The sequence below is a fragment of the Calonectris borealis genome, chromosome 2 (assembly GCF_964195595.1).
Source record: "Calonectris borealis chromosome 2, bCalBor7.hap1.2, whole genome shotgun sequence".
NCBI lineage: Eukaryota > Metazoa > Chordata > Aves > Procellariiformes > Procellariidae > Calonectris > Calonectris borealis.
In genome coordinates this window covers 13,198,211-13,223,264 of record NC_134313.1, presented here as the reverse complement: position 1 = coordinate 13,223,264, position 25,054 = coordinate 13,198,211, and the positions used below count along the sequence as shown (strand labels likewise).

At 39.5% G+C, this 25,054-nt stretch overlaps 3 protein-coding genes across 11 annotated transcripts in view; 2 read left to right on the top strand and 1 right to left on the bottom strand.

Annotated features, from left to right (window-relative positions):
* Positions 1 to 3,320, top strand: part of RNF139 (ring finger protein 139) — a 6,839-nt gene extending 3,519 nt beyond the window's left edge. For both annotated transcript variants that reach the window (XM_075141175.1, XM_075141176.1), the window contains exon 2: positions 1,268 to 3,320. In XM_075141175.1, the coding sequence (XP_074997276.1) occupies positions 1,268 to 3,078 (1,811 nt within the window). In that variant the 3' untranslated portion in view covers positions 3,079 to 3,320. The remainder of the gene's footprint in view (positions 1 to 1,267) is intronic.
* TATDN1 (TatD DNase domain containing 1) overlaps positions 1 to 21,002 on the bottom strand; it is a 23,341-nt gene extending 2,339 nt beyond the window's left edge. The window contains exons 1-12 of one of the 7 annotated variants that reach the window (XM_075141180.1): positions 20,897 to 21,001; positions 19,625 to 19,690; positions 18,955 to 19,004; positions 16,915 to 16,978; positions 15,556 to 15,699; positions 15,418 to 15,460; positions 10,523 to 10,608; positions 10,359 to 10,399; positions 8,899 to 8,975; positions 8,140 to 8,210; positions 7,096 to 7,222; positions 675 to 3,408 (exon numbers count right to left, since the gene is read on the bottom strand). In XM_075141180.1, coding sequence (XP_074997281.1) covers positions 3,399 to 3,408; positions 7,096 to 7,222; positions 8,140 to 8,210; positions 8,899 to 8,975; positions 10,359 to 10,399; positions 10,523 to 10,608; positions 15,418 to 15,460; positions 15,556 to 15,699; positions 16,915 to 16,978; positions 18,955 to 19,004; positions 19,625 to 19,690; positions 20,897 to 20,918 — 801 coding nt within the window. In that variant the 5' untranslated portion in view covers positions 20,919 to 21,001 and the 3' untranslated portion in view covers positions 675 to 3,398. Of the gene's footprint in view, positions 1 to 674; positions 5,072 to 7,095; positions 7,223 to 8,139; positions 8,211 to 8,898; positions 8,976 to 10,358; positions 10,400 to 10,522; positions 10,609 to 11,849; positions 11,870 to 15,417; positions 15,461 to 15,555; positions 15,700 to 16,914; positions 16,979 to 18,954; positions 19,005 to 19,624; positions 19,691 to 20,896 lie in introns of those variants that run through there. The other 6 variants (XM_075141177.1, XM_075141178.1, XM_075141179.1 and 3 more) reach the window with 6 other exon arrangements.
* NDUFB9 (NADH:ubiquinone oxidoreductase subunit B9) lies at positions 20,997 to 25,054 on the top strand. Of its 2 annotated transcripts, none has more exons than XM_075141184.1 (4): positions 20,997 to 21,124; positions 21,503 to 21,695; positions 23,690 to 23,803; positions 24,804 to 25,054. In XM_075141184.1, the coding sequence occupies exons 1-4, from the start codon at positions 21,039 to 21,041 to the stop codon at positions 24,933 to 24,935; spliced, it is 525 nt and encodes a 174-aa protein (XP_074997285.1). In that variant the 5' UTR covers positions 20,997 to 21,038; the 3' UTR covers positions 24,936 to 25,054. The 2 variants fall into 2 exon arrangements, with proteins under 2 accessions (XP_074997285.1, XP_074997287.1); XM_075141186.1 differs by having other exon boundaries at positions 21,033 to 21,141.

The following is a 25,054-nucleotide window of genomic DNA, read 5'->3' as shown; positions in this document are numbered from 1 at the left end:
ATGGCTTGAAATATTTTTTTTAAACACTTGATTATGGAGGATTTGCAACAATCTAAAATACAACCATCCGAAAAGACTGATGCTGTCCTCCAGTAGAAAGAGGATTACTTGCGATTTCATTAGCTTTAGTACAGAGATAGAAAGCAACTTCCAATCAAACACAAGTTGTAGAGATCACAATCTCTCCAAAGTGGTTTGGATGAGAAAGCAGGTGCATAGACTAGAAGCTGATTGAGAAGCCTAAAACAAGGGCAGTGTGTTTCCTGAAGAAAAAAATGTTTAAGGATGTGAATCTAGTGATAAGCGCCATTTAATTTAGCACCTGTTAGGGAAAAGCCCTTACCTATGTAGTACATAATGATGAAATTCATAAGCTACACTACAGAAGGAGTTTACTGCAAGGTCATAATTGTAATACCAAGGTATATAGATGCTACGACAGGACTTGTCATAGGAAGGTGCAGACTTTCCAGTCATGGTCAAGATGTGCTCATGGTCAGTATGAGGGAAAGGTTAGCAAACAGGAATTTCAAGATCCAAATCTGACTTCCAGCAAGTAAGACGCAAGTTTGCACTGGCATTGGCAAAGAGGCGATTGGTGCAGTTTTGGATTCTGTGTACAAAAGCTTTATCTTGCAGAAGGTCTTCTCCATGAGACTTTTGTTTCACGATGCTTTATTAGAAATGAAAGCAAACTGAAGGGACTTGGAAGAAGAGCGCCTTGCCCCCAGTAAACGACAGCAATTTCTCCGTATTTTCCCATTAAAGGCTTTAGCTAAACTGTTTTGGTGACTGTTATCTTTAGTACTTCAGCTTGGACACCTGTAGTTGAGTGCTTTGCTCAAGTGGATTATGGGATTTAATACAGAATAAATGAGTAAAATTTACTAACTTTACTTATAAAGGTGATGCTGTATCTGATAATTCTTTTCTGCTTTTAGAACTTGTCTACCCTTAGATTTCATGACTAAGGCTGAAAGGCTGGGAGTTGTCACTGCTCTGGTCTGAAACTGCAGATGAACTTAACAGCGATTATGAGTTAATGCTTGCATTGGCTTTGCGTCGCAGCTGCAGTGCACAGATGTATTAAATGCAGAGATTAAGTCATCCTCTTGTTTGTTCTCTGAAGAGGGCACCATTGGCAATGTAAAGTTATGAGTGACCAACTGGGAAGGGATACATTAAATAAATGTAGCTCCAAAGCTAATAGGTTAAAATCTGTTGTTGAATTTCTGCTGAGAACTAAATGATTTCAATCTGTTTTTAGGTGTCTTTGTATCCAGTGTTGTTCTGGTCTTACAACAGCGAGCACTTTTCAAGTTTTATATGATCGCCTCGGCATTCCTGCTGGCCGCGACTTCAGTGTTGGTGAATTACTATGCTTCTTTGCACATAAACTTCTACAGTGCCTACTACACAGCTGCGTTTGGAATTCAGATCTTCCCTCATAAAGGACCTTCTCTGTGGATGGCACTTTCCATCCTTCAGCTTACCTTTGGAATCGGATACGTTACACTGCTAAACGTGCAGTCCATATACTCTCAACTCATCATCTTGGATATACTTATTCCTGTAATTGGCTTGGTTGTTGAATTACCTTTAAATGTTCGGCAAATACTAGTTTTTATTTCAGGCCTAATTCTGACACTAAATACTACAGCCATTTTAGTTATGAAAATTAAATGGTTCTATTATTCGGTGCGATATGTTTATCTGCTGGTGAGGCACATGTATCGCATTTATGGATTACAGCTATTGATGGAAGATACATGGAAAAGGATTCGGTTTCCAGCTGTACTGCGTGTCTTCTGGCTAACGAGACTTACAGCACAAGCTGTGGTATTAACATATGTTGTAAAGATGGCTGAAACGAATACAGAAGAAAAATTCTTCTTGATATCGTGGGATAACTGTTGGGAACTGATCTGCAGTCTGATCATAAGTGGGTGTGACTCTACTTTAACTGTGTTAGGCATGAGTGCCGTCATTTCCTCAATAGCGCATTATTTGGGCCTTGGCATCTTGGCCTTCATCGGATCAACTGATGAGGATGACAAAAGGCTTGGTTTTGTAGCGCCCGTCTTGTTTTTCATCTTGGCTCTGCAGACTGGTCTAAGTGGACTGAAACCAGAAGAACGATTAGTTCGCCTGAGTCGAAACATGTGCCTTTTGTTAACCGCAGTCCTGCATTTTATCCATGGAATGACAGACCCCGTGCTGATGTCTCTCAGTGCCTCCCACGTGTCATCGTTTCGCAGACACTTCCCTGTACTGTTTGTTTCCGCTTGCCTTTTCATCCTTCCGGTTCTGCTCAGCTACATCCTCTGGCACCACTATGCACTAAATACGTGGCTTTTTGCAGTTACAGCGTTCTGTGTAGAGCTTTGCCTAAAAGTAATAGTTTCTATCACTGTTTATATATTGTTTATGATTGATGGCTACTATAATGTGCTATGGGAAAAACTTGATGATTATGTCTATTACGTTCGTTCAACTGGCAATATTATTGAGTTTATATTTGGAGTAATCATGTTTGGAAACGGAGCTTACACAATGGTTTTTGAATCGGGAAGCAAGATTCGCGCTTGCATGATGTGTCTACATGCGTACTTCAACATCTACTTGCAAGCAAAGAATGGCTGGAAGACTTTTATAAACCGCCGGACTGCTGTTAAGAAAATAAACTCGCTTCCAGAAGTAAAAGGAAGTCGGTTACATGAAATAGATGATGTATGTGCAATCTGCTACCATGAGTTCACCACCTCTGCTCGCATTACTCCATGCAACCATTACTTTCATGCACTTTGTCTTCGGAAGTGGCTGTACATTCAGGACACTTGCCCGATGTGCCATCAGAAAGTGTATATTGAGGACAAGGAAAACGCCAATATCTCTAACAACAACGGGTTTGTGGCACCAAATGAAAATCCTGTACAAGTTGCAGAAGAAGCTGCTGATGCTGAAAATGAGTTAAATGAAGATAATGACAGCTCTGATAGTGATGAGGAAGACGACGACTGTGTGGCACAGCACTTGAATGAGACTCTTAATGTTGACTCTAATGCCCTTGGTGATTAAGACGTCCTTTACTAAGCCATGAGGTATTTGTTTAAGATTGACTTCAACAGAATAAAAGTATCACTTTGTAGTTATTGTACTTAAGCACAACAACAGTATCTCAATGTTGAGTCTGTGAATGGTGGTTGTTTACTGTGGTGTGTGCTACTGTAAATATACCTCTAATTTTTGCTGGTCTCTTTCATGACCACCTTAAAATTATGTACATTATTGTACATGGAATAAAATGTTTTCACACATTTTTAAGATGGTTGGAAAAACACTCTTTAATTGATGTAGTGATAACGCTGTGCCAAAGATGGTATACCAGTAATCCCCAATCAGCGAGGTCTGGATGCAAATGAAAAATACTGGTGAAAACAGACTGTTCAGCAGGTCAAATCAGAAATGAAAAGCCTGAACCAAAGCAGCTTTACTTACAAATTCAGTATTAGCTGAGCTTTATTGCTAAAAACTAGTGAGTTGTGTTTTAAAAAAAAAAAAAAATTAGGTTGGTAGACTTAATGTTATAGCATTTGCGTATGTGGAACAAAAGATTAAACTGCTAAGCTTTCTGGTGAAGTAGTAAAGCATGCCATTGATGTGTTAAACACTTCTGAATTACCAGTAGTAGCTTGAAGTGCTCTCTATGTGAACTCAGCAGCCTGGTATTCACTTGTAACGCATACAGGTATTAACAAGAGTTGCTAGCTTGGGCTATCCTTGAAATTGATCCTGAATCTTGATGAAGGGGAAAGGGGGCTGAGAAACTGCACAAATGCAGACCACCTTTTCAAAAGCAGCTTTAATCTTGTACCATAAAAAAAAAAAAGCACTACATATTGGCTTCCATTGATAAGGACTTGCAGATATGGTAATTTTTAAGTTTTTGCAATATATTTAGTAAAGTTATGCTGAATAATGTAAGAAAAACAACTTTATATATTTGGAAAGAAGACTTTAATAGTGTTGTTATATAGAGTATTGGCCAACTCAAGTGGATCATCTTCTCTTACTGCCGCCATTATTTCCAGTATTTGACTAAAAAAGAAAGATTGATATTAGGAGACTCTGAAACTCAGTACTGAATATACTTCAGACTGCTGCATGTGTATGTACAAGTCACTAAGATTAACCTGGAATAAAAATCTATGCTGAGAGCAGCAGGGCAAGGTGCTCAGATTGCAAATAGCTTCACTTTTAAGTCACTAACTGCCATTCCCTTCAGACTGAACACTGGCTGCTCACTGGTACAGATTCATCTTCGGTCTTCTGCCTCTTGTTTGGAAGTAATTAAACAGCTTTCTGTTTCAAAGAAAGTGTCATTTTGTGGGTGTCTTTATCAATGGTCTTCATTTTTCAGACTGAAATTCATTAGCCTTTCAAAGCTAAAGCTGCACTATGAATAAACTGGCCTATGGCAAAGCTTAAATTCCAGATACAGCCTTATCTGAGAGTATAGCTGCTGAAGTAACTTACTCCTACTTCCCTGTTCTCTAGATTAATTGTGATTAACGCATTCAGATACTTGCAGTGAACATTAAATGAGCAATTTTAAAAGGCCCATAGTCTTGATACAAGCCAGGAAAAGGAGGCAAAATAAATGTGAAGGATAATATTAACACTAAGTAACAGAAAACCAAGCCACGATCTTTGTTTCTCTACTTATTTTCTTGATTTTGTACCAATCATTCTGAAAAAAAAAGAATATTCTGTACAGTTCCTAAGATGCTTCATACTTTTATTTTTTCTAGTAGTAGGAAACAAACCAACTTCATGCTGAAGAGTAAGAATCTCAAGCTTGGTGGTAGGGTTTGGTGGTTTTGCCTCTTAACTTATGCAACAGCTAAACAACTTTTTGAGGAAGACAGAGTAGAAAAAGTTGCTCTTAATGATTACTGGAATGCAAATATTTTCCTAGATGCAGGTCATTTCATGACCACTCCTGTGCTTTGCAGCCAAACAGCTTCTTGATTTAAGGGGATGTTCAAGATGAGATGGGGCGAGATCAGGCCTACAGAGAAATAAGTAACAAATACCGAAGAATTTCACCCTTGAAGAGTTTTGTTAGGGCTTACATAGCTATCCCCACTTGGATGCAGTAGGATGCTACATGTTACTATAATATTGTTTATGAAATCGCTGAAAGAGAAAAAAAAAAGCCTCTTGTGGCTAAAATGTAAAAAAAATAGCTTCCAAGGGGAGTAGTGCTGTTCACATATAAAGTGGAAATATCACCATCAAAATTGAAAGGTGTCCAGCACCACCAAAAAGAGACAAGTGGAAAATTCCTCCTGCCAATTGAGCTATTAAACAGTATATATACCCTGAACATTAAATATACATTGTGTCCTGAGGCTATCTTTCCGCTCACACGAGATCTTGCTACTTGAGAAGTCACAAAATATCAATTCTTAGTTACCATACTTAATTTTTCATAAAGTTTAAGAGGTTCTTAGGTTACTAATCTATAATTAGTACAGGTTATAATTAATGTTAAAGGGACAGTGATTTTGAAATAAGGTTGAACTAAACAAGATTTGGTTTTATAAAAGAAAGCAAAAGCCAAAGTATAGCATTTGTGTAGTGCTCTAGCATAGACTCCCTGCATTTCCAGTTCTGGGGTTTCTGAAACACTTTTTCTGTAAGCTACGACTAAGGCAGCAAAGACATGAGGGTGGTGTTAACAACATACAGGCTTGTCAAAATAGCCTTATTCAGCAACAGCAGAGGTCCTCCGCTTGTGATCAGAGAACTGTTTTCACTTGATCTCTTCCCCTACTCCAAAATCATGGACTGACCCCTAGAAAGTCCTAAAATACTGAAAAAAGCCTTTCCGTGCTAATGTGTGTGCTTCGTCTTTAAAATATAAATAAAATCAATTTCAGTGTATTACAAATCAACATAACTGCATAAAATATATCTGAACACTAGGAGATGTCGCCAGGTAAGCTGAAACTATGCTTTTAGCATGATCAGTGATCTCTAAGAGTTTCTTCAGGTCTCCCAAAAGGCAGCAGAATTCCTTTCAGTTCTCAAATAAAACTCTTGTTTAGACACCTTGCTGAATACCTAAATTCTTTAGTACTATCCTGAGCAGTATTTCAAAAGCTAGTTCCAAAGAGGTCATTTACACAGCTTTTCATAGAAATACATATAGACTTCACAAAAAAAATTTCCACTTCTGATTGAGTAAATGGGCTTTGCACCTGGACAGGTACAGCTGTGAGCTGTATTTGCTGAAAATTCATTCACATACTACAGCACAAGAAGAAACTTTCCTGAATTCCTTTTTCTTTTCAGGGAGTTGATAATGAGATGACTGAGAAGACTGGCATAACTCACCGACCAGACTTCAGTAACAGTGTGAAAGTTCAGTGATATTTAATGGAGATAACTAAACATTTTCACTAAAATGATATATTTCCCTGCTTTTCACACCTCTGTGAGGAAGCGCATGAAAAGGTGGCAGAAAATGGTTTCTGTACTGTCTAACTCTGTCCATAAGCCCCTGGAATTTTTTTGCGCTATTCTCTATGTTGACTACTGTTCGTATCTAAACTTCCTAGGATCTATGAAACTTAATGGAGAAATGACTCTAACCAAACTCATGTTACGGCAGTTCACATCACAGGCGCTGTGATACGGACGCAGGCACAGGCCCTACTCGGTGTCTTAGTGCTGCCCGCTCTGTGGAGGGCTGCACAGCTCCAGTGCTGCATCAGTTTTAACAATAACTGAGTGAAATTTGTTCAAGTCAGGTTACTTTACAGGGTTTAACCCCTTCTCCAATGTATCAAGTGAAAAGATAAAAACAGTACTGGTTTCACTTTCAGGGAGCTTTTTACATGCAGAGTTGCTGAAATGGGAAAATTAAGACGTCTTAAATTTTTCCACAGCCTATAAAGCAATACCTTGCACAAGTTTCAATAAATTTAGAATTCATTTCTATATACTACATTTCCAGTGAACTGATTTTTTCTTTTTTTTTCCTGTGAGATTTAAAAGATTTAAAATAATACTACATAGTACACTTACATTATATGGCAGGGTTCATTTCTGTCCTTCAAGCAGTGCCCTATTTCCCATTTCTTTTTTGTAGGAAATGTAGTTTTAATGTATTTTGATCCAGCATGAGTATTTTTCACTCCACACCAAGGTGCATCTAGTTTCATTTGAAAAAGAAGAATTAAGAGTATGCAATCGTTGAGAATAGCATGAGATAGTTTAATCAAATACTTCCACAGGCAAAAGTTCTTGCAATCTCTTTCTAGCAGTGCCTTCCAATTTAAGAGATTTGGGCAATTTAACATCTTCACAATGTTTGGATTTTTATACTGTTATCTTCAAGAGTTTACATTTTAAAAAATCAGCAATAATAGTACATAACACTTCCTCCAACACGATAAAGACAGCTAGATACACTGCATGTATTCCACAGAAACTTCCTGTATACCTTAACAGGTCTGTACTTCATGTGCAAATAAATTTAAGGATCTAGGCAGTCTGTGGTTTTCCTTTCTCAGATTCAGAAATTAAAATAAAATACTGTATTTATAACTGCCGGTTATTGATAATTGAAATGAACATGCGCAAAAAAAAAAAGAGGCATCTTTAGTCAGTCAATTAAAATCACTGCTCATTAGGCCAAGAGGGGATTCAAGCGTTCTTCCGCCTTACTCCATTTAAAGAGAAGTTGTTTCCAGATGCCATTACTGCTACCAGTGGCAAGATCATAGCCACTGCCCTGTGTTTGGCACATCTCCAGCAAGCTAGATTTTAAAAGATATTCAAGCAGGATTCTGATACCTAGGTACATTTAAAAATCTGGGCTTGTCAATTTGTCCTTTTCATCATCCCCTGCAATGTCAGGAACTGACACAGCAGCTTGTTCCTTCCAGCAGAAGGCTTAAAAGGAGTGTTTCTGGGGCCTGTAAACTGCTTTCCAAAGTGGAGAAACAGCCAGTCCTTCTTCTACTCTGAACTCCTTAGGTCTTGATTCTGTCTTATCATTGTTATACAAGCATATCTCGTTGCCTCACAGTGTTTAAGTCACGAACTGACCAAGATATAAAATCTTACCAGTCTCTATCATTAATCGTTCACTAGGAATTGATTTCAGTGTTTCCAAGTTGGCTTCTGTTTTCAATGAACTAGAAAATCAGAGTTTGGTTAAAAAAAAATAAAAAGTTTATAAAAGTAACTATTTTGCCTGTTGAAATGTTTTGCAGCAAAGGCAGCTTCCTAAGTAATTTTGTTAGTGAATAGAATTTGCTTCATTTTTAAAAGTGCTGCCTGTAAATTCAAACTTTCCAGAAAACGGCAAATTTGGAGAGTTACACAGTGAAGCCATCTCACCCTAGTAAGCATGCAGAGCCCCTGCCTGCACTGTCCATACGTGCCTGGCCTCGGCAACTCATGCAACTTATAAAGTGGTGCTGGCTGGCTTTTGGCCAGATGACTTCTGAGAATTCAGACCGCGCAACCAGTAGATAAGACTGCTCAGGTTACATTTGCATCCTGGATTTGACATGGCAGCTTACAATCATGCTATTTTTTAAACACTTCTCAGAAGGACCGCTTCCACATTCAACAACCTTATTTATTTACAAACAAGGATTGACCTGAGGGTAGTAGAATGGACCTAAGACCAGATTAACTCGCTGAGCTGTGAGTTAAGAACTTTTTATGGCTAATAGACTAATGAGTGCAATTCTAAATCTGTCAGATGATTAAAGAGTCTAGTGAGCTTAGAAAACTTGACCTCATCGTTTAAAAGAAAGCAATGAGTTCACTACAGCTGACATTTTAAAACAGTTTTATTTCTTGTAAAGAACTTACCAGCCATTTATTCCAATATAAAGATCCAAATCTAATATAGCTGCTGCTTCTTCCTTTGTGCCATCAAAAGAATGTACCTAGAACATACATATAGATGCACATATATATACAAATATATGTACCTTCATTTAAAACTCAAATAATTTAAAAGTACTTATTAGTTTTTATTTGCATCATAAATAACTGAAAGTATGCATTACACATCAATACAAACATAAAGATGGGACACAGCTCAGTTGGTTCTGAATTTGGGCAAAGTTCATGCTGAAGTCACTTGAATACTGCAATAGAAGTGGTTACCACGTTTTATAAGCGATAAATATGTGTAGAGAAGGCCTTCCCAGTGATACTACTTTTGGCCCAGGAACTTCCTGTAGCTTACAGCTGGGAGACCACACACAGGAAGTAATCCTGTGCACGCTGAATTTTTACATTCTTTCCTCAGTATTCCCTAGAGGGCACTGTCCGGGGACATAGTAAGAGCAGTGTTATGTTCTCCGCAGATTTTAGTCCACGGGAGCTAGAAAGACAGTCTATTTGGTCATCCCAGGGACTAAAGAGGCAAGCAGTAGGTCACAAGGTGCAAACAGTGTAATGCATCTGGGAACCGCAGCTTCTCAGCCCGAGTGGAGTAAAGACACTGTCTGCTTCCCCATGCTGCGAGGGGGACAGTCAGTTGAAGGGGGTGCCTGCTCGTCATTTCCCTACTAGTTACCAGTTTTGCAGAAAAGAGAAAGGAAGGAAGGAGAGACTGTACAGTATTACGTAAGAGCACAACATGCAAAGTACTGAGCTAGGGGAAGGTTTCTGCAGTAACAAAGAGGAAACCTGGGGACTGAGATATTATTGTAGGTGCTGTGGTCTGATGTTAGTAGGATAGAATAATCCAAGCATTTGGAAAATCCTGCCATAATGGAAACCTGAAAGAGTGTTGCTGGACTTTAATCTTAATCATTTCATCCAAAGGTTTTCCTGTTATGCTTTTGAATTAAAATACATGATCTGAATATCTAAAGACATAAAGCAATCAAAAATCGCATCTGGATCTAATTTGAAACGATGTCTAACGTCAGAAGCAAATGTTTGAGGTTTGAGGTTACGGCTTCCACTGGGAACAAGCATCTAAATTATCTGTGGTCTGAATGCACTGCAGTTACAGACACTGAAGAACTGGGAAAAAGCCAATGTCAATTATAAGGTGCTTAAACTGTCCTTCTGACACGCCAAGAAAAAATGCTCATGTCAGCTGCAGAGCTTTTTCTCAGCCTATCTTCTTACCTTGCAAAAATGAAAATAAAAATACTAGAAGGGACTGGAAAACACTTATTAATTAATAATAACCTAAATCATGTAATAGGAAGCCTACCCAGATTCCACAACAAACAATAAGTTGCATATTAAGCAACAATATTCACACACATGCATGTAAAAACAAATGCTACGCTGAAGTCCATACTTACCACACCTCCTACAAATCTATCTCGGTTTCTTCTCATTATATCTATGAAATGAAATAAATAAAAATGTAAGACAGCTTTATTACACACAAAGTGAAAGATTCAGGTTTCCAGATTTTTCATATTCAGAATTTGGTCTGAGTATGAAATTCTCAAACAAAACCCACCTAAAAATTCAGCGTGTGAGTTTCTACAGTGGAGAAACATGGGCAGTTGTATCTGTTCTGACAGGTCAAATTGTTTTTCAAAATACCTGTAAAATAAAAATCACTTCGAAATGGAAACTCAGTGTAAGAGCAAATAAAGACAGTAGAAGAGTTTTTTCCAGTGCTTGTACATTTTAGTCCTCCAGAACTAAAGACAGAATTAATGGATTTGCCATGCAAAAGCTCTTATTTGTGCAAGGATTTAAAAGGAACTCTTTCCCACGGTATATTCATATAGTAGTGATCTATGCTGGAAGACAGGTAAGAAGTGGCCAAGAGCATCAATACTGAAGAATGCACACATATATATATATGTTAAGCATGTACTCTTGTGTAGTGTGGGTGTGAGAGTTCGTTTTTATTTATTTATTTTTAATGAAAGAGGAACTGACTCTTCTCTCCGCAAAGTTTTGAAATGTTAGGAAGGGAGAGTGTGGATCACACAGAGACCACTATTTCAAGAAGCACTTGTAAATGCGGTGAGGGCGAGTGAGGGAGCACTATGCAGACTGCTACAGCCTCAAATGGCCAAAACTGCATCAGAGCTGGCTGGCCTGTAAAGTAACAACCAGACTTTTTGTCTGCTCTTCCATGAAGGTCAGTCTTTCCCCTCTTGGGGTGGAACAAGTACCAGTATTAGGCATCTTACTTCTGCCCCATTCTGCCTATTGTCTTCACTCTTTCAAAGACTTCCACTGTTTTCCCTCCTCTCCTTTGTATGTCTGCATCCTTTCCTTTTCACTCCTTTGTATCCCTCTCCTACCTTCTACTCCTAGTATGCCCTTTGAAGGAGCGGTAACAGCAAGGCAGCCATCCTATGAAGAGACATCAAAATAGGGGCAGAGGGAAGGTAACTAGGTAGCCAGTTTCCCCAGTGCAGTTTCCAAAGGAAACTAATTAGCACTGAACTAACCCTCACTTGTCATTTGCAGCTAGTTCTGATCCCAGAGCATTATCATTTACCATTTCTGTCTGCCACACTACACCCAGGCATGCAAATCACCAATGCTCAGGAAACACAGTAGAACAACTTATGCATGGCAGAGGGCCAACAGTGCATAGGTGACTCAGTATCCATATATAATTTGTAAGATGACATTATTTGGACAAGGCAAGAAGAACAACATTGCCCTTCCCAACAGGCTGGGACTGTATGTACATATTGCATTTCTTCAGGTGTTGCTGTTAAAACCAGTCCAGGGTACTGGGGCATTCCCATCATCAGATATCAGAAACATTTCAAAGGCAAACTCAAGTGTCCACATACTGCTGTGTATGATTCACATACCAATCAGGAGAAAGTGGCAGCAAACCATTAGTTTGATTTACATTTTCCTAAAAAAGAGACAATGCAACTGGTCATTTTGTTTTGTGCAATTTTCACTATTTTCTGTATATTACACGTTGATATTTCTCTGATAAAAGTTACGTTCCCTGTTTACCAGTGCAGATCTTTGAGATAAAACAGGTGGAACAGAAATCGGCTGTAATGTTAAAAACTGACATGAAAATTCAGGAGAATAAATTATACCTACTTTGAATCTTCTTTGTAGTCTAGAAACTGCTTAGTTTAGCTTGTTTAACTAAATATAAATTTTAATTGCAACTCGTGATTGCTCTTGCGGTTAAATAGCTACAATTGCTTGATTATTGGTGGGGTTTTTTTAAACAGAAGACTTGTTTCATAAGGAAATGAGGTTTTAGAGACTGAGCTGCAAATAAGCCCCCTAAGTAACCTACTGCCAATTTCAATCTAATTTTGAGAAGGGCAGTGGTCTTGAAAGTACAAAGTTTAGCGCCCCTACAAATGGAAAGGCAACTCAAGCTTCTTCCATTCCTAGCAATAATGACGCCCAACACGTGTTGCTACTTGCCCTGTCAAAGAGAAAGGGCAGGTGAATGGGGAAGTTCTTGGAGAGAAAAAATAAAAGAAGAAAAAAAAAAGGAAAGAGAAACCCTGGAAAAGCATGAAGAAACCAGACATACAGTGATCAGAATGGTAACAAAGTAAGTCAGTAGGAAACTAAACCTTACTAGTTCCAGTGCTGAAGGAACAACCTTTTTCTTTGGGTGAGTAGACTCTCATTCAATATATGCTGGTTCTATGTTGCTTCTCAATAAGAAGTTTGAAAATATTTCTGCATGGTTGTTTGCAGGTTTAGTTTTGACCATAAAGTTCAAATACTGTAGTATTTTCAGGTTTAGGATCAAGACTCTAAGGGAGCTGAAGCAAATTGATCTTGCTGAGGTAGAATATCCCCAGACAAACAATTCTGGATTCATGTATGAATAACAGCACATGTAATTTTATTCATCCCCTCCAATTTGGTTAAGAAAACTCCTGCTTCCGTGTTGCTAAGCCCCACAAACCCCTCCCAGTAGCACAGCAGAAGTGAAACTTCTATATGCTTATCAGTCCATTTATAATGTGACCTTCACCATAATATGAAGGCAGTACCTTCATCTAACTACCATTCAAATCACCATTTTCTGTTGGAAAAGTTACGAGAATGGAGAAAAATTCTGACAAAAAAGTTCTTAGGGCTGCTTCAACAAAGGAATTTCATCTTTATCAGCTTTTCAATCCAAGAAAAAGTATTAAAAAAAAGGATCATTTTTAACAGGTGAAAATTATCCAGAAGAAAACACAGCATAACTAACTAGAAAATAATGATTAAACATTAAACAAAACAGAGGTCATGCTCAGATACTACCTATACTACCGCACTTCTCTTCTACAGGGTAACTCTGCAGCTGCTTGCTGGCTATTCCAGTAACTGCTACAACACCTGAACAACAGATCAGCTGAAAACTGGTGACCTGCCTCCATGCATTTCACACTTTGCCTTTTTTTTTTTTTTTTTAGTTCATTTATCAAGCATACATTGAATATTAATTCGAAGAACTCACCATCCAGTCTGCTAAAGGTCATGGAAGCCAGACTGTATCCAACTCCATAGAATTCAGTTAGCATAAATGAAAACAACCCCAAACCCTGACCATGTTTCACAAACACATGGAGGATGAAGAGCAAGGAAAGCTGTCCATTTAGAAAATACGGAATTTACAAACACAGTGTTTGCAGGCATCTGTCCTTGAGGCTTTCAATATTTCTTTAGGAAAGACATGGACCTGTTGCAGTGGGTCCACAGGAGGGTCACAAAAATGATCAGAGGGATGGAACACCTCCTATGAGGAAAGGCTGAGAGAGTTGGGGTTGTTCAGCCTGGAGAAGAGAACGCTTCGGGAAGACCTGATTGCAGGCTTTCACTACTTAAAGGGGGCTTATAAGAAAGATGGCGACAGACTTTTTAGCAGGGCCTGTTGCGATAGGACAAGGGGGAATGGTTTTAAATTAAAAGAGGGTAGATTTAGACTAGATAGAAGGAAGAAATTTTTTACAATGAGGGTGGTGAAACACTGCAACAGGCTGCCCAGAGAGGTGGTAGATGCCCCATCCCTGGAAACATTCCAGGTCAGGCTGGATGGGGCTCTGTGCAACCTGATCTAGTTGAAGATGTCCCTGCCCATGGCAGGAGGGTTGGACTGGACGACCTGTAAAGGTCCCTTCCAACTCAAACTATTCTACGATTCCTCACTCCCTCGTATTTCTTGCATTCTCTTTTTTTTCATCAATCACCTCCTTCCAACTGCAACTTCCAGCAAGGATTCTCAATAGATCTCTTAGAAACTAGATTTATGTATTTCATATGATTTACTGAAATAGCTCAGATAAAGACTTTCTGTCATTCTCAACCTTAATTAGAAAAGACTCACCTACCACTTCAAAAGCGATTTCTGTCACCCTGTCACCTCTTTCCCCACAACCCAATTTCAATGCACTTGATTAGAAGTTTTTCACTACAGGTCTTCAGCTGCAGTCTGTCAGATAAGGAAAATTAGATTTTTTTTTTCTCTCAATAACATCAAGGCAGTAAGGATCTTAAAATATGGTACTCCACCAGTGGTTTAGTTTGCCACTAAAAAAAGAAACAGGTGTGCTTTGCTGAACTTTGTGTACACTGAATTCTACCAGGGAAAAAAAGTTCTGTCCACTTTGCTGAATATTTTACTGTATGACTGTAGCATTATGAAGAAAACTCTACCTACTACTAACATGTGGCAATCAGAAAAAACACAACTAACCACTGCCCCCCAGTGACTACTTTACTCAGAACAGTAACATGCAAGCACAGTTCATTAATCACTCATCTTATCTGAATTTATCACTCATACCTTTCAGTCAGCTCCCTCTGTAGAGAGAAGTTCTCACTACAAGAATGCAAGCTGGTTCTAGGGGCTGTGCTAGCTTCTTTCCATTCACTATCTATGCTGCATATATTACTTCAAAACACAGATCTCTCCAGCTCCCACAATCACCTTTTTCATCAGCTCTCAATTATCTGCTCCCAGGTAACAACTCCCTTAAAAGCTCATTTTTTTCCACTGTTGACTTACCCTTTTTGACAGTTCTGTTCCCTTCCCCATGCCTTTCACTCAACCTGATTCTTCTTTCACACACTACAGTTATGTTATTCTCCCCATGAGTCTCTAGGAGTTCTTGAGTATTGGCAACAATGAACATCTGTCACACCCAGAAACCCACAAATTCTGATCAATTTTACAGAAAAGGACATGCTAAGTCAACACCAGGCAGGTAGCAAAATTTAGCATATAGCACTACTTGGATGTAGGCATCTTTCTTAAAAGTCCCATTTCTGCCAAAAAAAAAAACCAGATCCAACCCTGCAAATTGCAGGTCTATACCTAACAAAATGTTACCTAGTAGAACACAAGATAGAAGACACTCCTATAAATTGCTACAAGTCCATTTATAGTCATCAAAAGTTTCTTACTTGAGTTGGATGTCCTTTGGGCAAAATTCTAATCTATCAAAATCTACAAATAGAAAGAACAAAAAACCCACTTAATGTTTTAGGATTTTTTAATATGTCTAGAAAAAAAAAATATTGAAGTACTAAGATAACACTTACCTAAGCCACATTCTCCAACTGCTATTACCTTTGTCTTATTTTCTTCAATCAGATTTTTTAAGTCAGATAAATACTGTTCAGGGCTACTCTGCTCAAATTCTCCACAGCGGGTAGGATGACAGCCAACTGTACTGTAAAACATGTCTAAAGCAAGACAGTATTAGAAGGTTTCAAGGAAAAAAAAAAAAAGAAATTTATATAAGGTATAGACAGTATCTGTATCTGGACTTTTTTTTATTGCTCCTAATTTTAAAAGAAAACTCCCTTTGAACAACTTTATCTTGGTGATAATTTTATTACACTGATATTTTCTGCTTTAAAAATGTTAGACAGTATCTCTAGTGGGGGTGCGTGCATGTGTTTCTTTTTAGTACACATTATTTAGTATACTCCAAAACTGCAACTCAAAGCTGAATTATTCTGATGGAGAGGCCGTCAGCAAATCATACCATTGTTAAGGTTGGAAGAGACCTCTTGAGACCATCTAAAAATACATCTTGTTGAAAATGCATCAGGTTATCCTTAGCTGTAAGATTTGCAGACAGCATTCCACTTCCCTCGTGTGCGTCTGCATTAGCTGTTACAGAATTTCACAAGCAACAACTAGCCTGATTTACCTAAGTATCTAATCTAGATTACGTTAGCGCCAAAACTAACATTTCTCCTAAGTGTCTTTATGGAGAATGCCAAAGCATGGGGCGGGGCAGGGAAGACTCTATAAGACCCCAAGCAACTTGACCTAATATTAAAGCTAGTCCTGCTTTGATGGAAGTGGGGAGGTGGATTGGGTTGGACCAGATTACCTCCTCAGGTTCATTCCAACCTAAGTTATTCTATAGTTCTGTTCTGTAAATAGTACTTTAACATGTGTTTTAGTTCAAATACATATTTAAGTAATTAGTGGAATGGTATTTGCCTTTTCACAGAAAGAAAGGGAAAGCTAGGAGAACCATAAAGAGAAAGATACCTCTCTTGTTCAAGCTGGTCATGATAGATTGGTAAATAAAAAACAAACAAAAACCCACCAAAACCCATACATTCCACACCATATAAGCATTCCATCTTATTTCTAGAAGACAGCCTTGTAACAAAACTTTTATTCCAGATATTTCCTGTAATTTCTATTTTTATCTAGAAATAGAAATTACAGGAAAGACTGATTCCTTCCAACATCCAGGGATCTAAAGAGCAACATACAGGAACTCATACACAATGATTCATCCCATTCTGAAACATAATTTCTCATTTTAATCTGAGATTCTGTAAACAACTCCAGGGGCAAGTCCTTTTGAACTCTTAATTCTGAGAGTGGAGAAGGTTATATTTTTGACTGACAACATAAGTTTAAAGTGAAAATACCATTTGTCTGTGCCAGCTGCAATGCATCTTTACTATCTTGTAGACTCCCACCTGTAATCAAAAACTTGGAAGAAGAAAAGTACTGTCAGAGAGTATGCTCTTCTTTGAACATCAAACAGAATGTTTCAGAAAACACTCAGATATAAGCATTTAGATAGAGAACATCAGAAGACAATTACTAATGTATATATGACAAAATTTCATAAATCAGTAACAAACCTCAGGAGCTAGTAAATATACTAGGTATCAAAACCTGATTTTTTTCTTTATCAAGTATCTTCTATGCTAAGTATTTAAACTACAGAGTAAAATACTTCTACTTGCAGCAATATTAACTTCATTAGCCAATGATTCAAGAAACTTTATTTGCATTCAAGAAGTGATATTCAGAAACATTCTCCCTGTCTTACAGGTGGAGAAACTAAAAACTCCCGAACACCCAAAACGAGACATGAGTAAGTAAGTAGATAAACCAACAAAGGAGTCTGTATCAGAGTCAGGATTACAAATTTAGGAATTTCTGGATCCGATCTTTTATTTTTACCTTAAGATCAAAGGTAATTGTTGCTTACAGTGTTTTTTGAACCACCACTTGCAGGTTCTTGCACCCTAGGTCCTAATAAATCATGATTACACTGCTTTTGGACAGCTCTTATCCCTCCACATGCTATACACCAGACTCGGTCAGCACCAGGTCAGACATTTCTGCAGTATTCTGCAGCTCCATTACAGATGGACACATCCCAACAGTATCACCAGAAAAATAAGTTAAACTGAAATTGGCTCAGTGTACATACAGCACAGGGCAAAACTTCACAAAAAAATTACCATAAATCAGCAGCTATATGGAAAAATAGAAGTATTTTCAAATAAACAGATTAAGCTTCTAAGCAAGTAAAAACAATCTGGGATGGAACAGACTTCTGACACTGTACAGGCCAGCAGCAAGACTGAAAACATAGCTAAGGACACAGAACTCTGGAATTCCATTTCTGAATCCACTGTGCATCTTGAAAGAGTTATGCAGTCAATCTATATTTTTGATGATAAAATAGGAAAATTGCCACTTACTTTCAGAGGGTGGTATAAAGATTAAATAGTACTTATACAGCACATATAAACGCAGTAAAAGTGACTATGATTCTGTATTTGCTGCAGTGTGGTAACTTCTCCATCACTAGAGTTTTCTTTTTTTGTCTCCCAGTTTATTCCCACTCTTTTCAGATGAGAGCCTTTCAGCAAACTTAGAGATGTCTGTTCCTCTTCTAGAGGAGGGTTTATTTCTTTATTTCTAATCCACCAGACTTATTAGTGCAGTAGAAGAGTTTGCGACTGTGTGCATTGTATTCTATTTTCATTTATATTTTTGTTTTGGCAATTTATTCAGTTTAGAGAGAGGAACAGAGGCAGACTGGACTATAAGGAGTACTAAAGGAGTACGGTCCACTGCTGAAAACACTGATTTCGAGCTAAGAGTTACAAAACTGCTCATAATGATGCAGTTTTAATACATGTAAGCCAGTATTTACTAGCAGACATTCATATGACTCAACTGCAAGAATTCATGGGCACTTCGAGCTCTTCTGCAGTGATCAATTTCCTTTACATATAGAAATACCTGAAGGATCTCAATCAGAAGAGTTTTTGAGCTTTGATCTGTAACAGTAACTTTTCAGTAAGAGTCACACAGAATACAAGAAGAAAGGAGTGGCTGCCTATAATACAACTAACACGGAAAATTACGTACTAGTTGATTGCAGTAGAGCAGAGGAGAACATCATTCTGTTGAGACTGTACAAAAGAAATTCTACATACACATCACATATGATACCACTGAACTTAAATAATCAGCACCTAATGATCTGTGCAAATGAAAGACAATGCTCCGCACAGAACACTTTTGCTTTATGCTACTGAAGAAAGTTACTGCATTTTCCATTGCAAGTTCCAGGAACATTTGTTTTAACAGGGGAGCACTAAAAACCCAAAGTTTTAGAAAGCAGTTTAAAATATTAAAGAAATTTTATTATAAGAAATTACCTTTTTAACACCAACTTTGACTGCTCTCTCTACTACATCCAAAAAGTCATCTGCAAAAATTCATAAAAATGTCATAAATTGAACGTAAGGTTTTACAGCATAATTTAACTACTTTTCAACTAAAAATCACTTTCATGCAGTCAAAATGCTTATTGTGAACAACTTTTAAACCACACTTGATCAATCTTTAGAAGACAATAACAAAATGCAATAACTGAAGATCCAATTTAAATTCAAGAAGTCAGTGGAAGTTTTTCCACGTACTTTCGGAGACTCTCTGTTTTTACATCTATATCTAAAGGCCATGACAGCCAAAAAAGCATCAGCTAAAACTAGTAACTATGATTCAGCAATTCAATACTTTGACAGTTTATTGTTCGTAATTCTCAGATCAGTTTTTCCATGCAATCCTAACATAAATAGATCAGCAACTGTCCATTTTGCTCTAGAAGCAGAGTTACCTGTATGACAGCTTAATAGCAATTAAAAGAATGTATTTTGCTTAGAACTTCTAACTTATTTTGTCATGCTTTCTTCTTCAAACCCTATTAAATAATAAGAATCCAGTTTTTGAGGAAAGAAAAGAAACTCTAACCCCACGTTCCGACATGTAAGAGGTTTCTATTTTAACAACAATCTTGTCTTTCAGCAGATACAAGGAAACATTTACCTTGGTGTTTTTGTGTTCCCCTGTAGATTCCTCTGAACATAGGGTCTGTCAGATTAATACCAATATCTATGAAAAAACAAATATAGATATTAGATGTTACAGTCGCTCTACATTTCATTCTGAGCATTAACCAACTAGGGAAGACAATGGAATGCATATCTTAGAAGTCTTCGACTACCACATTGAGAGGCTATATAAAGCTTAAGCATAAGTTTACTTGCATAACTTGAGAGCTTACTCCTTACTGGAAGTGACAGAAAAATAAAATTTTGGCTTCTGTGCAACTCCAGATTTATATTCTGTGAGTGTTTAAGACACGCCCTCATATCACCAAACCTAATGCATATATACTATTTATTGCAACTAATTCCACTTTTCACAGGAAACTACAAATTTATCTCTGCCAACAAGCAGTAACAAGGAACGGAAAATGCAGCATCTCACATACAACCTTTACACGGGTGGAAACAGCAGCAGACTGCCTCGTAAAAGCTGCCCGTTTTCCCCCCTACTGCCCGCGACCACCCAGCCCGGCCAGCGGCACAAACAAGAAAACCTGCAATGCAGTGACCGCCCGAAGCCGCTCTGGCCCCAGCGCAGCCGCCTTCGCTTGGCTCCCAAGGCTTCCCCCGAGCTGCAGCCTCGCAGGCTTCAGGAACAGCCGCCTGCCAGAACCCGTGTTTCTAGCAGGGTTTCTAGTGCGAAGGGGAATTTTCCAAGGTAGTATTAGGCTGCTCAGCCACACATAAAACTTCGACCTGAACCGACCTTCGGAAGTTATTTACATACCTCCTGCCGAATTTCCTAAGAATAGTACCATTTTCATCCACGCCAATTTCATACAATTAGAAACAACCACGACTGACCCGCCAACGCGAAAAAGGGCGGCCAGAAAACCCAGGTGAGTTTGAGGAGCAAAGCAGCAGCCCCCAGTGCCCTGCGTCGAGCCCCCAGCGATGGCAGAAACGTTCCCAAACACTTCTTAGAGGCTCAAAGGCAGCCTGCATCTCGGCCCCGGAGACGCCGGGAGGGACTATAGAAGACAGGTCCTGGATGAGGGGCAGACCCTGTCACCAGAGCGGCCCACGCCCCCCGCCCGCCGCGCTCTGCCCCTCACGGAGCGGGACGGCGGGGCTCTCCCCGCGCGGCGGGCACAGGCGGCGGCTGCCTCAGCCCGGCACCGGGCAAGGCACGGAAGGACCTGGGGCGAGGCGACCGGCCCCACCGAGCCCGTGCACACAGACCCCCGACCCGCCTCCGCTCTCCCCTCACCGATGAACTTGGCGCGACTCATGGCGGCGGCTCCCTCTGCTGCGGCGGCTGCGGAAGCGCGAGCGGCGCGCCTGCGCGCGGCCACGCCCTCCACCTTCCCGTCAGCCCCCGCGCACGAAGGTGAAGGGTAGGGCAGCGCGAAATGGCGGCCTACCTGACGCACCAGCAGAAGGTGCTGCGGCTCTATAAGAAATCCCTGCGGCACCTGGAGTCCTGGTGCATCTACCGGTGAGAGGCGAAGGGAGGTGAGCCTGGGGAGGGGGAGGCCTGTTCTTCCTCTCAGCTCCGCACTTAGCTGGGGGGGGCGGGCTGGCGTTCCCCGCCGGCCTTCCTTGCCGAGACGGGGCGTTGGGCTTGGCTGGGCTTTGTCCTCTTGCCTTCCCTTCCCCTAGTCGTGGCTGAAGAGGTGAGGAAAAAGCCTCTGGATCACTTGTCTGTGCCTGCCACAGAAAAGGGTGATGCCCACATCCCAACAGGAGCTGCTCAGAGCCCCTGGCCAAACCCTGTGTTTGCGCAGAGGGGACTGGTGATGTTGCCAAGCTTTGTTTCTGTATGTGGTTGGGTTTTTCCTCATTGTACGTCACTGTGCTTAATCTCTGTCTGTAGAGACAAGTACCGCTACTTTGCCTGCCTCCTGAGAGAACGATTTGATAAGAACAAGGATGTGAAGGATATGGTGAAAGCTACAGAGCTGCTGAAGGCAGGCGAGGAGGAGTTCTGGGCAAACCAGCATCCTCAGCCATACATCTTCCCTGACTCCCCTGGGGGCACTTCCTATGAGAGATATGAGTGCTACAAGGTAAGGTGGCCTGTGAGATTGTGTATTGCTGAGCTTACCTCACTGTTCTTTCAGTGAATGTAAAGTGAGTGTTTCAAGTGGACTTTCGTAGGGCTGCAGTTTGACTCAATGGTATCATTTCTCTAATAGTTTATTACTGCTGAACATCTTGCTGCTTGCATGGGAGAAGCTGTCCTTGTCTGATCCTTGAAAATGGAATTTGCTGGTCCGTCTGAAGATAGCTAGCTTCTTTTTGCTGGGATAATCATTTGTTCTTTTGCCAAATGGAGGCTGCTCTGCAATGAGTCAGGCAGGCATGGTGAAAGGGTTGGAGCCGAGCTGTGAGAGTAAACGAGGTGGAGGAATCTGTGCTGCTCATTGTACCATCTGGTCACAGCCTGGGTTTCTCTCTGGTCTTGTCAGATGTTGGCTTGGCTGTTAGGGGACTTCTCTTCACTCAGTCCCATTGTTCTTCCAGCATTTCAAGTAATGGTACAAATTATCATTCCCTTCATATGCTGTAGTGCCAGATGGGTATTTGTGTGTCCCTGTGTGATAGGTGCTATGCCTAAAAATAGAAGTGGTATTCTTAGAATCTAAGGCACTTCTAAAGGCTTTTTTTCCCCCTAGATTGCTCTATTTAGGAGTAAAGAAACAGGTTTAATAGAAAAACACAGCGTTCTTCTTGGCATTGGCTCCTAATGCATTACGAGAAGTAATACTAACCTAGAGAGTGCATGCACCCACTTTCTCCTGAATTTGAAGAAAGCGCCTACATAAGACTAGATCTGATCAGATCTTTATGCACAAAAAGCCATGTGAAAGGAAGAATCTGACGTAGATTTATCAGAGGCAGAAAAAAGAACATATGAGTGAAAAGGGAAGAGGAGGACTTAAGCTTACGCCAAGGTCCGGGGTTCTTAGCAGTAATAGAGATAATAGCAAGAGAGAATCTGGACAGAAAACAGGCCCATTGAGCAATAAATGATCAAGATTAGTCTTCATATAGAAGTATAAACTGGTTTACGTTCTCTTTTCTTTGCCCTGTTTGATGTACTAAAACTGTCCTTTCACAAAATGGCTGTCACAAGGATTTGGCTTGTTGATATATCGGTGACTGTCCATTGTGGATGCTGCTACAAAATGTAATTTTTAGATCTCAGCCTGTTTGACGGTATTAATTGTTGTTTGGTGTGTGTGTTGTTTTTTTTTTTTTTTTATATTATTATTAGCAGCTCTGCTATTTCTGTTCAGTTAAAGGTTTACTCAGTGATGAGAATCACAGCAGGAAACTGGAAGTGTAAATGTCATTGGATGAATGATGGTATTGGAGCAACTTAATTTTCTTTTTTTAAGAATTGGGAGGTTTTGTGGGGTTTGGTTTTGTGGGGTTTGGTTTTGTTTTTTAATCAATGTTTCTGTCTTTAAAATGTTAACATTCAGTGATAGGTTGCTGCAGAACTTTAAATTCCGCTTCTTTTTCTTGACTGGACATCTTAGAGGTCAGACCATTATCAAGATCTTAAAGGCCACTAATTTTTTCATTAGTTGTAGATAAGTGGAAATGAGCTGCAAGGTTCTGTTTCTGTCAAAGAAAATGAATTAGTAGTTGGAGAAAAGGATCTCTCTAACCTCCTGCCTTTGGGACAAGGAAAAAAAGAAAGGACATTCTCTTCCACAGATGGAATTATTTTGAGAACTTCAGAGTAAACTGAGATGACCTGGACTTGCCTTCAGGATCCTGTGATTGAAGCAAATCACTATGATCTCTTCCTATGACTTAGAATAATGTGTGAAATGAAGAGTAAAAGTACTGACCTCTGCTATATAGTGCCTTGAGACTAACAATAGTCAGGAGCTCTTAAATGGTGTTTTTAGGTAGTGCATTATTTCCTGGGTTATTTATCCATTTTAATACTGGCTTCAGTGGTTGCGTTTTTATTTTTTGTGTGTGTGTACTATATATGATTTAATATGTAAAAATAATATATATGAAACTTTTCTTAATTTAACAGATTCCTGAATGGTGCTTGGATTACTGGCATCCTTCTGAGAAGGCGATGTATCCTGATTACTTTGCCAAACGAGAGCAATGGAAGAAGCTGCAGCGGGAAAGCTGGGATAAAGAGGTCAGTGCTCGCTCAATGCAAAGTAAAGCCTCTTTAGCGTGTGAGTGTTTTGTGTGACATTTAGATGTGTTCTTGGAAAATACCTGAATGCCTACTGTGGTCTCATTTAGACTCTGCTTTATTAGAACTCTCGTCAATGTGAAACACTGACTTGACTTGAAATGCCTACACAGAGATCTCAGAGTTACAGCTTCTTAAAGGCTGTGAAGGGAATTTGAAGTTAAAGCTGAACCCGCAACCATGTTTCAGTTAGTGCAGGACTGTTGTACCAGCTTTGCTAACGGAAATTCCAAAGTGGGATGAGAAGAGATGAATGACCAGAGAATTCTGCTGCTGTGAAGCTCTGACACTTCCTGGTTGTACCTTTGAAAGTGACTTACCACAGTGTTCATCATTTGGGAATCGAGAATCATTTCTGGCCAACCTAAACTGAGATTCAGTTGGAAAAAGTTGATGTTCTTAGAATAGTTCTTTAATTCTGTTGTAGAGGTATAGTTGGATTGTATGTAGTATGGCACTCCTATCAGAAGTAACCTGGTGGCAGCCAGCACTTAAATTGCTTCAAGAAAAATGTGTTGAAAACATCTAAAGGGCTGTTGGTGGCATGCAGAAATAGAGGTCTCCTACTGACTGGAATGGATGTTGTTTAAGACTTAGCACTATCTATCAGCTTTCAAAGCAGCAAGAGAATGCAGTCTGTATAATGTTGCAATGGTAACATGAATTATGTGGAAATAATGACCTTTTTAAGTAAAAGTTCTCATGTAAATTGCTTTTTACTCCTAAAAATTCCTTCTTAATTAGGTAATATGAGCCTGCAATGATTACTGAGTTTAAGCGAATACTGAGAAACACGGAACCTGCCTGTTGACCGAAGGGGTTACTGCTGGTTCCTCCCTTCTGAAATGGGGGCGAGTTTCACTTACTGCCTGGACAGTGAATACCGCAATATGGAAATGTGCTTTTATGTACTAAAGCGATTTTGTGTCTTGTCTTCTAGATTAAGCAGTTAGAAGAAGAAACTCCAGCTGATGGTCCAAAAACTGAAGCTTTGCCTCCAGCCCGTAAGGAAGGGCATCTGCCACCGCTGTGGTGGCAGTATGTGACAAGACCTCGTGAAATTCCCATGTAAAAGCATTATTTCGCGTGAGAATTAAAGCGGTCTATCTTCTGTAGGCAGTAGACGTGTCAGTGACCGCATGCTACTCTAAATAATACAAAATAAAGCCAAATAAAGTAAAACAGAAGGCA

Excerpts from the sequence above, each read along its gene's own strand:
- NDUFB9 (XM_075141184.1), top strand. The coding sequence starts at position 21,039 with ATGGCGGCCTACCTGACGCACCAGCAGAAGGTGCTGCGGCTCTATAAG. Across the intron at positions 21,696-23,689 it reads AGAGATATGAGTGCTACAAG|ATTCCTGAATGGTGCTTGGA; the intron begins GTAAGGTGGCCT and ends TTAATTTAACAG. Across the intron at positions 23,804-24,803 it reads GGGAAAGCTGGGATAAAGAG|ATTAAGCAGTTAGAAGAAGA; the intron begins GTCAGTGCTCGC and ends CTTGTCTTCTAG.